We start from the raw sequence: 13578 nt of genomic DNA on the forward strand, positions 1-13578 counted from the left end.
AATTTTATATTGTAATGACAAAATGGCATATATGGTTGTAAGTTTAATACACAAACACATATATAATGATGAGTGGTAGAATTTCTACATCAATAGTTCTCCCAAAACATTAAGGATAAATCTTTCATGTAAAAATAGTTGGTTGTTATTACCTAATAGCTTCAGTTTTTTATTAATATTGCTGGAGGAGTAAAGCATTTTTGTGATAATACCAGGAAGTATAATTTTACATTTTTGTTGTTAATATTCCAAATGATTGCATTTTAAATAACTAAAGAAAAATATTATTGCAATTAACACCTATATTTGATACTTTTATTTCTGTTTTTCAGGAGGCTACAAAGAAAAAAATAACAGAGGAGAAGGAAAAATTTATTAGGGAAATTACAGACTTCAATAATGAGTATGAAATAACAAAGAAAAGAGAGCTTTTGATGAAAGAAAATGTCAAGATTGAAATATCTGACTTAGAAAACCAGGCAGACATTTTAAAAAGGGGTATGAATACACAGTACCATCTCATTTAGCTGGCATTAATGAAAATAACTTATTTTGAGTCAGTGGATTTTCTAGAAATTTAACTCTTTAATAAGCAAATTGGGTTATTGCATAGCTATTCTTTTACTTTTTATCTTAATTGTCCTAATAGTTATGTATCGTTTATTGTGAGCAGTCTTAAATTCTTTAGAAGTAGGTGTGACATGAGCATTTGGTCATTCATTCAATAAACAAATATCTATTTACTATCTGTTGTATGATAAGTACTGTTCTAGGTCTGGGGGATATAAAACTAAAAAGTGGAGGAGTCATATATGTAAGCAGATATTTATAGTACAATGTGATAGAAGCTATAGTACGGATAAGACTGGTGCTATAATCCTCATTTTACCGTCAATCCAGTTTAAACCAGGAAACACGGTTACACAGTGGGTTGGGGAGAATTTCATTTGAGGAACACTAGTATGCCGGTATTGCAATCTGTGATAAGATCCTGAACTAAAGAAGTTGCCAAAGAGAGGAGAGAGCGAATTAAAGAGATGATAAGGACGAATGACAGGACTTTGTCACTGATTAGCGTAAATAGAAATAGAGAAAGTCAAGGACGTGTCAGTTTTCAAACTTCAGAGATTGCGTAGAATTTGGTACCAGGAAGAAGAGGAGAGGTGGAGAAGCCTGTCTGCACTACAGTCTTTTTCTGGGCAAAAATGTCTATGGCATAAACAGGTGGAGATGTCCAGGTGGCGGCTGGAAATTTGGTTGTGAAGCTGATAAGAGAGATCAGAGCTAGAGTATTAGGTTCGGACTGAGTCCAGGGGAGTTGGTGACATCATTCAGAGGGAAAATGTAGAGGGAACATAGAGGAGGACCAAGGGCCAAAGACAGAAACTGGGATAGCATAGTAATTAAGGAAAGGAAGAGAAGAAGAATGAGACAGAGTAGTCAAAGAGGGCAAAAGGAGAACCAGCAGAGAGGAATATTTTGGAAACCAAAAGCAAAAGTAGTTTTGCTCAAATGATTAGGAGTCAAAATAGGACATTAATTTGACCATCAGAACATGTCAAGAGCAGTATCGTAGAGTTGAGTGGTAGAAGAAGACTGGTTGTAATAGATGGAGGAGTCAACGAGAGTTGAGGACATGGAGAATGAAAATATAAATGATGTTAAATGGACAATGAGTTTTTAATGGAAGCTTTTCTAAAATGTACTGTTCCTTTGATGCCTTTAGTAAGTGGAGGATAATAAACACATTTAACTTTTTTATTGACTTGAAACTATCATTATGAATAATTTATTGTCATGCTTTGAATATGACAATTGTTATTATTATTGTAGGTAATATTTATTAGGCTTATATTGTATAAAAACTACCATCCTCAAGATTATAAACGCCAAAGTCATGTTGACTGAATTTAAATCTTAGTTTCACCACTTAATAGCTGTGTGATTTGAGGTAAGATGCTTAACTTTTCTTTGCCTCGGTTTCCTCATCTGCAAAGATGAGGGATAATAATAATGACCTTAATAAGGTTGTTGTGAGGGTTCAATGAAAGAATAATTGGCACATAATTAAGTTTTCAAAAATGTGAGGATTATACTTTTTTAATAGGTCTTATTTTATAAATGAAGGAAATGAAGTTCTCAGAGATAAATTACTTTGGGTAGAAAGTGTAGGACAGAGGTTCTTAACCATAGATGCACATCTTGGAAGCTTTAAAAAAAGATTAAATGCTTGAGTCTCATCCTAGACCTATTGAATCAGAGTTTCTGTTGGTGAGGATAGGGAACATATTTTTTTTAAAGCCTCTTAGGTGATATTGATATGCACAGCTATTTAATAACCATAAGTGTAAAATACAAAGTTAAATAGTATTAACTTTAGGAGATACTCTGAAACTAACTTTCCTTAAAAAGTCATAGTTATCATCACTTCTATTCAACATAGTGTTGGAAATTCTAGCCAAATCAATTTGGCAAGAAAAAGAAATAAAAGACATCTGAATTTAAAAGAAAGAAGTAAAATTATCTCTGTTGCCAGATGACATATTCTTATATATAGAACCCCTAAAGATTCCACAAAAAAACTGCAGAGCTAATAAATAAATACAGTAAAGTTGCAGTATACAAAATCAATACACAAAAATCAGTTGCATTTCTGTGTACTAGCAATGAGCAATCCAAAAAGGAAATTTATAAGTTCCATTTATAACAGCATTAAAAGAATAAAATACTTAGGAATAAATTTAACCAAGGAGCTGAAAGACTTGTACACTGAAAACTATAAAACATTGCTCAAAGAAATTAGAGAAGACCTAAATAAATGGAAAGACATCCCATGTTCATGGATTTATAAACTTAATATTATTAAGATGACATTATTATCCAAAATGATATACAGATTCAGTGCAATCCCTATCAAAATCCTAACAGCATTTTTTTCATGAATAGAAAAACCCATCCTAAAATTCAAATGGAATCCCAAGGGATCCCAAATAACCAAAACAATCTTGAAAAGGAAGAACAAAATTGGAGGACTCACACTTTCTGATGTCAAAACTTAAATGCCGCAGATTTAAAATGCTACAGTAATCAAAACATCAAAACAGTGTGGTACTGGGATAAGGACAGACATATAGAACAATGGAATAGAATAGAGAGCCCAAATATAAACCCTTGTGTATATGGTCAAACGATTTTTGATAAGAGTGCTAAGAGTATTCAATGGGAAAGGACAATATTTTCACCAAATAGTGCTTGGAAAACTAGATACCACATACAAAAGAATGAAGTTGGGCCCTTACTTTACACCATATACACAAATTAACAAAATGGATCAAAGTCTTAAACTTTAGAACTAAAACTATAAAGCTCTTAGAAAAAAACATATGGGAAACACTTCATGACATTGGATTTGGTAATGATTTTTTGGATACCAAAACCATAGACAACAAAAGAAAAAATAGGTAAATTATATTTCATCAAAATTAAAATCTTTTGCGCATCTAAGTACGCTATCAAGAGAGTAAAAAAACAACCCACAGAATGGGAGAAAATATTTGCAAATCATGTATTTGATAAGGGATTAATATCAAGAATATATAAAGAAGTCATACAACTCAGCACTTAAAAAAATAAACAACCCAATTAAAAAATGGGCAAAGGACTTGAACGAGACATTTCTCCAAAGAAATGGCCAATAAACACATGAAAAGATGCTCAATATCACCAGTCATTAGGGAAATGGAAATCAAAACCACAGTGAAATACCACTTCACACTCATTAGGATGGCTATTATCAAAAGAAATTCAGAATCTCTACAACATGATATTCATAATGTTCAGGATGCAATCCATAATTACTCGACCTATGAAGAATCAGTGAAATATGTGGCCTAGTGTCAAAAGAAAATCGTGAGATGCCAAACCCACGGTGATCTAGATATTGGGATTATCAGATGAATATATATATTCATCTATATAATACTATATAGCAGCTATTATAAACTGTGCTCAATGAGTTAAGGAAAATACATTTGTAATAGATGAAAAGGTAGGTAATCTTAGTGGAGAAATAGAATATGTTAAAAAGAATCAAATGAACATTTTAGAGTTCACTAACGAAGTGGGGTGGGAAGCCAGGGGAATGTGTTTAGTGGTAGTCCTTTTTTCATTTTCTTTTTTGAGATGGGAGATATTTGAACATATTTAAACGCTGATGGATTGGAGCCAGTGAAGAGGTAGTGTCGAAGATCAGGAGAGAAACGAAGTCCCCAGAGAAGTTGGGAGATGGTGCACAAGATGGCAGGACTGGTGGTGGTTTGAGAAGAAAACAAAACAAAATAAAAATCAGGAAACAACCATCGATAGAGCCTTCTAATTATCTGAGTATATATCTCATTATACTTTTTCAATATATTTGGGTGGTAAAATCTATTAACAAAACTGTTAGATCAAAGGAAAATATTAGAAGATTTAATGCCAAATTATGCTTCTTAAAACCCTGAATTAATTAATTTTCCTCCCAACTGTGAAGGAGAGTACTTGTTTTCCTATATTATTACTCATAACATTAGCTATATGGGCATTATAAATAACTTTAATCTTTGCCAGTCTGACAAGTAATAAAGATGTTATTTTTATTGTTAGTTTAATTAACGTTTCTTTGATTTCACATGACGTTGAATTTATTTCTCTGAATTTATTGACTACTGATTTCTTTTTCTGTGAACGATTTGTTCATGTTTTTTGTTCATCTTTCTGTTCTTGTGTTCTTACTGGTTTATATTAGCTTCTTATAAATTAAGAAAGTTATCCCTGTGTTGTGTTATAAATCTTATTTCATAGTTTATTGTTTACCTTTTGACTATACTTATAGTGTGTGTATATGTGTATGTGTGCATGCCCACCTGTGTGTGTCTGAATGCCATATAGAAATTTTAAATTTTTACAGTCATCTTAATGAGTCTTTTCCTTTATGGCTTCTGGATTTTTATCTCCAGCTTAGAAAAGTTTTCTCTGTGTAACATGAATAAAAAAAATTCAGCTATATTTACTTGTAGTAATTTTCTGTTTAATTTTTCCCATTTATATTTCATATCCATCTATAGTTAAATTTAGAGTAAGAGGTCAGGGATTAAACTTTGTTTTCAAATGACTGGTCAGTTATTTAACACTATTACATAGTTCATCTTTTTCCAACCAATTTGAATTTCTATATTTATCATATGTTAAATTCATATTATATGTGTGTGCATGTGTGTGTGTTTCTGTACTCTTATCTTCTCTGCCTACTTTGTTTTGTCACTATTCTAGTTTCATTGTATGATTTAACATCTAGCAGAGCAGTCCTCTCTCCTTACTCTTCACAATTGATTGTCCTGTGTTTATTCTCCTAGATAAAATTGTCTCATTTTATCAAGTTCAAAAAATCTTGTATTTTAATTAGAATTGCATTAATTTTATTCATGAATTTAGAGAGAATTGATAACTTCACAATCTTGAGTCTTCCTATCCAAAAACAAGATACATATTTCAATTAAGTCTTTGCCTTTCTCTTCTTAATATTTCTCTAAGTATTACTAACTACTGTAAATGGGATTTTTCCTTTTGTTATATTTTCTTGCTGGTTGTTGGTTATTTATAGGTAAAATACTTGTTTTCATATTCTAATTTTCTAATAAGCCACCAGAATGAATTCTCTTGTCAGTACTTGATTTCACTGAGTTTTCTATGTGTACTTGGGTCATCTTTAACTAATGATAGTTTTGTCTTTGTTTTCCAGTATTTATTACATTTTAAAACTTAGTTTCATTGGCTGATACTTATAGAGCACTGTTAAATATTAGTGACTGTGTTAGTCTGTCCAGGCTGAATAAAGAATACCGTAGACTGGGTGGCTTATAAACAACAGAAATTTATTACTCACAGTTCTGGAGTCTAGGAAGTCCACGATCAAGGTGCCAGCAGATTCCTTGTCTGGTGAGGACCTGCTTCCTCTTTCATAGACTGCCTTCTTTTGCTGTGAGGTAGCTCCTCAGAGTCTTTTTTATAAGGGCACCTAATCACCTGCCAAAGGCCCCGCTTCCTAACCATCACACTGGGGGCCAAGATTTCCACATATGAATTTTCAGAGGACACAAATATTGTCTTTAGTAGTTGTGATGTTGGATACCCTTCTTTATTACTAATTTTCATGGAAATACTTCTAGAGTTTTACTATTAATCATGATGCCAGATTGAAGCTCTTTCTCTCTTTCTTCTCCTCCTCCCTCTTTCCCCTCTTCCTTCCTCCCCGCCCTTCCTCCTCCGCTACCCTCTCCTTTTTGAGATCATCATATGTGCTTTTCCCACTCTCATCTATTAACATAGTGAACTTTATGAATAAATATCCTATTAGTAACCTTACTTAGCTGTGGTCTCTTAGTCTTCTAATCTATTGCTGAATTCTGTCTGATAATATTTTCTTTAAGATTTTTACATCAATATTTATAAGTGAGATTCATCTTTTCTTGTGTGTGTGTTGTTGACTTAACAGAAAGAATGTAAAAGGTGCTTTCTTTCTCCGGCTGGAAAAATGTAAATACTAGAATTATCTGTTCCTTCAAGATTCAAAAGAATTCACCTGTGAAACCGTTTCTGGTGAATTTTTTTCCCTGGGGATGGTGGTGGAGAAAGCAGTTGTTCACATTTTAAGCAGGTATTAGGGGCCGTTTTCTTCCCAGAGGCGTTTTGGTTTCCATTTGTGTTCTTTCCTGTCAGTGATTGCTCTTCTATTGCTTCTTCTAATTGGTGCCGTGACTTTTGTTATTTCCTGACTCTTGATTTCTCTCCTCTCTCTTCCTTCTTCCCTTGGCTTCCACCTCTGACCTTTCCCATTGATCTTTTAGCCCATGACTTTGATTAGTCAGCCAGTTTCATTGGGTTTTGAATAATATTCATCCTCAGCTCTCCATTGCTTTTTTATTATTTTCTACTACTCAGAATGTTTTTTCCACTTCCAGACATCTTATTTGATTTATTAATTTTTAACCCCAGAGTTCAATTCTGTTCTCATTCCTTGAGGTTGCCAAAATATGAACACCCATATATTTTTTAAAGAAATTATTAGTCCTAGATTATTAGAGTGAACCTCATAATTTAGTTATGTTCTGTTTAAAAATGTCACCATAAACGTAGCAAACTAAGTTCCTAACCTTGTTTTGCCATCCCTGCACAACCTAGTGTTTCTCCACCTTCCAGCCATACCCAATGGCCCTTGCTCTTTGTGCTAAAGCCAACTTGCCTCTTTTGTTCCTTAGATTGTGCCATGCTTCCTCCTGCCTCAGGACTTTTGAATTGCTCTATTTGGAATACTTTTTTTATCCTTTATCTCCTTGGTCATTCTTCTGATCTCAGCTCAAATGTTGCTTCCTCAGTAAATCTTTTTCTGACACATACCCCTTCATCCCATATTAGGTCAGTTCTTCTGGTTGTATTCTCTTCTGGTTCTCTATACTTTTTCTTTAGAGTATTATAATTACTTGTTTTATTATTTGATTCATACCTATCTCCCCCACTAATGTGTAAACCTCCTCCAGGACAGGAACTATGACTGTTTTGCTCACCAGTGTATTTCTAAAATGGTGCTTAGTGCATTCATTCATTCATTCAATAATTTTTTGTGCGTTTTTTGTGTATCAGGCACTGTTCTAGGCATTGGTGATACTGCAGCAAGCGAAAAAAAAAAAAATCCCTGCCCTCATGGAGCCTACATTCCAGTAGAGGAAGACTGATAAAAGTTCATTAATTAATTAATTAAAATACTGTTAAATAGTGATAAGGGCTGAGGAGGAAAAAAAGGAAAGGAAGAGGATAGATTAGGGGCAGGGCTGGGATGCTGTGTGTGTGTGTGTGTGTGTGTGTGTGTGTGTGTGTGTTACAGTTTTAGATGGATGTCCTGGGAAGGCCTCACTGATAGGTGAGTTTTGAATAAAGAACTGAAAGAGGTAAGGGAGTGAGTCAAATGAATATCTAGAGTAAGAGCGTTTCTGATGGAAGAGATAGCTCATACAAAGAACCCCAAAGGGAGATTGCCCCTGATCTGATTTTGAGGAAAAGCAAAGAGCCTAATGTCACTAGAGTAGAAGGAGAGGTAATGAGGTCAGAGAGGTGACAAGAATCCAGATCATTTAAAACTTTGTGGGCCATTCAAAAGACACTTGCTTTTACTCGAGTGAGATCAGAAGCCATTGAAAGGTTTTGAGCAAAGGAGTGAAGGGTGTCACATATTTTTACAGGATCGCTCTGGCTTCTATTGAAAACACACTTAATGGAGGTAAAAGCAGAAACAGAGTCCTAGGAGACTGACAGTAATGGAGACCAGAGATGATGATGACTTGGATCAGGGATGTAGCAAGCGACATGGTGGGAGGTGTTCAGATTCTGAATGTATTTTAAAGATGAACAAGCAGGATTTCATGATGGATTAGATGTAGGGTGGGAGAGAAAGAGACATCTTAAAGTTGAAGCCACGGTTTTTGGCCTGAGCAACTAGAAGTATGGAGTAATTGGCATTCAATGTATGTTTGTGGAATTACCAAATATTTATTCATTTTAAACATCTGGTAATTCATAGATAAAGGGGTCCATCACTTTTGGCTTCAGAATTGTGACTATAATGATTGTCATAACATTTTTCTCAAAATGTCCCCCTTACTCATTTCTCCCAGTTGGTGAATCAGTTTTTCTTGGATGTTAGATAAGAAGCATATTACACTCTTTGCTTGCTAATATCCTTTAATGATAGGCAGTGTAAGTCATATGAGAAGGACAACTCATATGTCAAAAGATGGGAATGAATTTTCATTGTCTTAATTTGGTTTAATATTCATAGCCATAAAACCTAGCTGTTGATTAGAACTTTGTGGGTTTTAGGCAGTGAAAGGAAGTCAAATGTTCTCACCATATCAGTTATACCTCAGTAAAACTGTAAAATAAAAATGATAACAAAATTAATATGAGACAGTAGAAAAGTGGGGAAAAGGTTATTACCACAAACAGATTTTTTTTCCTGTTATGTAAGCTTCATGAGGAATTGACACATTTACTTTTTCTTGGAAGAATCAATTTTGGGATTATGCCTTTTCAAATTAGCCTAGAGAGTCAGGACTAAGAAAAACAATATATTCTCTACCTCAGGAATATTTACATCCAAAATTTCTCCATCATTCTTGCCTAAATTTTACAAAGATATTTTATCATAGAATGTCTAATAAATCAACTAATAATGAGTAAAATATTGCATCATTTTTTGTCTCTTAGAGATTATATTATGATATCATGAAATACTTCAATTAATAGCATGTAGTTATGTTTGTATTTTAAATTTTTATTTTTTAAAGGAACAGAAGAACAAATGTGAGTCTATTAATTTTCTTTTCATAGAATTGTCCATTTTTAATCATCTACATTAGTTGACAAAAACATTGTGGATAATAAAAAATCTTTAAAGTCCATTATATGATTTATTTTAGTTCAGTTCAACATGCTTTCTTGAAAATACACTATGTGCCATGTATGTGTGTACTGTGCCAGGCACTGTGCAAGAATTGGGATTTAAAGATGAATGAGGCGTAGTTCCTGTTTTCAAAGAGCTTGTGGTCTAATGTGGAAGATAGATAAGTAAAAGGATAATTTAAATATTATGTGTAGAACTTCCGCTTATGATTATGAAGGAGCAATTTTATGGAACTTTCCCTCGGAACACAAACAACTAGAAAGCTGGAGGAAAAAAATGTGAAAAACTATTGATATTAAGGACAAGAGACAGTGTAAGACTGTGATCCCTGAGAGAAGGGAAACAAATGAGGTAAGCTCTATGATTACCCCAGCTTTCTAGGTGGATGCAGTTTTTGGACAACAGCACTGGGAGGAGGAACTTAAGCAAAGGAAAGTGGTCTGATTGAGTTGAGGATACAGAGACGGGAGTTCAGGGAGGCTGAGTTAGCTGGAATTTGCAGAACAAGATACCTGAGAAGAAAAAAACTACACCAAGGAAAACCTCCAGAAATATGCATAGAGGTTGCTTTGAGTCTTTCGCTGTATATTACTCTGTGCATACATAAGGAAAACTCCACCAGGCCAAGCGAAGAAAAACTACTGCAGAGTGATCAAGTCAACAATTCTAAGAGCTCACACAGGACTGAGAGACATTCATGTTTCATCCTGTCAGAATGGAAAGCTCTCATTAAACAGAAGAGTCCTGCCTTAATAGTAGGATTAAATTAGCCTTGGATTTAAGGCTATACTAGACCCACTCTTAAAAAAAAATCTTAATTGAGCCAGCCCTGATGGCCTAGCAGTTAAAGTTCAGCACACTCTGCTTTGGCAGCCCAGGATCAGTTCCTGGGTGTGGAACCACACCACTTGTCTATCAGTAGCTATGCTGTGGCGGCAGCTCACATAGAAAAACTAGAAGAACTTACAACTATCTGCTGGACTTGGCAGGGGATGAGTGAGAAAAAAGGAGAAAGATTGGCACAGATGTTAGCATAGGGAGGATCTTCCCCTGAAAAAACAAACAAAAATCTTAAAAACAAGATTTGAACCTGATTCACAAGTTACTTAACTGCCTGCTAAATAATGAGCATCAACATGCTTCGGGGGAAGATAGCAAAACTCAAACATTCAACAAAATAGTAAACACAATGCCTAGTATCCAATCAAAAATCACTAGACATGTGAAGAAGCAGCAAATTGTAACATAGCAAGGAGGAATTTATGTTAATATAAACATACCCAGAAATGACAGAGATGATGCAATTAGCAGAGGAAGACTTTAAAATTGCTCTCATAAATATTATAAATATTCTCAAGGACATGAATTTAATAAAGAGATAAATGGAATATATACAAAATAATCAAAGACAGAAAATGCATTTGACAAGATCTAGCACACTTTCGTGATTAAAAAAACATTCAATAAACAAGGCATAGAAGGGGCTATCCTCAACCTGGTAAAGGGCATCAATGAAAAACCCAGAACTAACGTCATCCTTAATGATGAAAGAATGAAAGTCTCCCACCTAAGATCAAGAAGAAGACAAAGATATTGACTCTCACCACTTCTGTTCAACAGTGTACTAGAGATTTTAGCCGGGACAATCAGGCGAGAAAAAGAACTAAAAGACATCCAGATTTGAAGGGAAGAAGTAAAACTATCTCTATTTGAAGATAGTATAATCTTGTGCATAGACAATCCTCAGGAATCCACAGGAGAACTATTTGAGTTAATAAAGAAGTTCAGCAAGGTTGCAGGATATAAGATCAATGTACAAAAGTCAATTACATTTGTATTTGTGAACAAATACAATTACATTGTTCACTAGCAATGAACAATTTGTAAATGAAATTAAGAAAATTCAATTTACAATAGCATCAAAAAGAATAAAATACTTAGGAATGTATTTAACAAAAATGCAAGACTTGTACACTAAAACTACCAAAAACATTGGTGAAGAAAATTGAAGAAGACCTAAGTAAATGGAAAGACATTGTAAGTTGATGGATTGGAAGATTTAATATTGTTAAGGTGGCAATACTCCTAAAAGTGATGTACACATTCAATGCAACCTCTATCAAAATCCCCAGCTGGCGTTTTGTAAAAATTGACCGATGTGACCCTAAAATCCATTTGGAAATGGAAAGGACCAAGAATAGCCAAAACAATCTTGAAAAAGAACAGAGTTGGAGAACTCACACTTCCTGATTTCAAACTTACTACAAACCTGGTGTAATCAAGACAGTGTGGTACTGTCATAAGTATGGGCATGTAGATCAAAGGAATGTCATTGAAAGTCCAGAAATAAACCCATACATGTATGGTCAATTGATTTTTGACAAGGACGCTAAGACAAGTTAAAGGAAAAGAGTAGTCTTTTTAAATAATGGTGCTAGATAACTGGATATACACATGCAAAAGAATGAATGTGGACATCTACCTCACATTATACACAAAAATTAACTCAAAATGGGTCAAAGATCTAAATTTAAGCGCTAAAAACATAAAACTCTTAGAAGAAAGCACAGATGTAAATCTTCATGACCTTGGATTAGGGAATGGTTTTTTAGATATTCACAAGCAACCAAAGAATAGATAAATTGGACTTCAAAATTGAAAACTCTTGTGTTTCAAAGGATACTACCAAGAATGTGAAAAGACAACCCACAGAATTGAAGAAAATATTTGCAAATCATCCATCTGATGAGGAACTAGTATCCAGAATATATAAAGAACTCTTACAACTCAACAATAAAAAGAAAAATAACATGATCCTAAAAATGGACAAAGGATTTAAATTGGCATTTATCCAAAAATGGTATACAACTAATCACATGAAAGATGCTCAGCATCATTAGTCAGTTGAGAAATGCAAATCGAAACCACAATGAGATGCCACTAGTATGGGTATAATAAAAAAAGGTAGACAATAAGAGTGTTGGAGAGGCTGTGGAGAAATTGGAAACCTCCTACGTTGCTGATAGGATCATAAAATGATATAACTGCTTTGGAAAATAGTTTGGCAGTTTCTCAAAATGTTAAACCTAGAGTTACCATATGACCTGTCAATTCCATTCCTAGGAATTTCAAGAGAATTGAAAATGTATGTCCACACAAGAACTTGTACATCAATGTTCATAGCAGAATTATTTAGAGTAACCAAAAAGTGGAAACAACCCAAATATCTATCATGTACTGATATATGCCCCACCTCCAAATACCATCACATTGGGGATTAGGTTTCCACATATCAATTTGGAGGGGACACAAACTTTGAGTCTGTATAAATGTGTAATTGGAGTCCCAGAAGGTACAGCAGAAGAGAAAAAATATTTGAGAAATTAGGAGATGAATCTTAAAGGATGAATTGGAGTTTGTTGTGGGGATAACAGGAAGAAAGGCATTCTAGGTAGAGGAAACAATATTAGCAATATTGTGGAAGCTTGTAGCCATATACTGTAGTGGGTGCTATGCAGTGTCATTTCAAATATGCTTTAGTTATGAAGGATAGAGTTTTCTTATTATCTCTTGGGAAGTTTGTTTTACTTAGTGATGTTACATTATTTTGAATTCTCTTTTGGTAGTCTAACTATCACGTAACTTATTCTTTTGTATCCAGTTATTGCTTAATGAATTCTGCGCAGTTTATTAGTTTCCAGGTGGCCAAGGGAAGCCAGTTGGGGCTTAAAATGAACCATACGTTGCTTAAATTTTTACTACATGAGAAAAAGTTAATAATTGCTGACGTATTTAAGGCAAAGCCTAAATAGTTAAAATATGGTTTTTGTTTATTTCTAGAAATGAAGTCAATGGAACAAGATAGTGTCCAGTTAAATGAACTTCAAAAACAAAAGAGTGAATTAATACAAGAATTATTTACTCTGCAGAGGAAACTTAAAGGTATTACGTTTATGAGTTAGTTAATTTTACCAATGAGTATAGTTATATACACATGATAGGGCCATATTATTCTTTCAAAGTGTATTAACCTATTGGAATATTATTGGTATAAAAAAGGAGTAGGTAAAACACTGAAATGATCA

The 13578-nt window shown here is 33.9% G+C and overlaps 1 protein-coding gene across 1 annotated transcript in view; it reads left to right on the top strand.

Moving 5' to 3' along the window:
* The window catches only part of CCDC172 (coiled-coil domain containing 172), a 54261-nt gene that overhangs the window by 19162 nt on the left and 21521 nt on the right, over nt 1–13578 (top strand). Inside the window, exons 5-6 of the mRNA XM_058544078.1 lie at nt 333–498; nt 13334–13435. Of these exons, the coding sequence (XP_058400061.1) occupies nt 333–498; nt 13334–13435 (268 nt within the window). The remainder of the gene's footprint in view (nt 1–332; nt 499–13333; nt 13436–13578) is intronic.

Source organism: Diceros bicornis, chromosome 6, assembly GCF_020826845.1.
Source record: "Diceros bicornis minor isolate mBicDic1 chromosome 6, mDicBic1.mat.cur, whole genome shotgun sequence".
Lineage (NCBI taxonomy): Eukaryota > Metazoa > Chordata > Mammalia > Perissodactyla > Rhinocerotidae > Diceros > Diceros bicornis.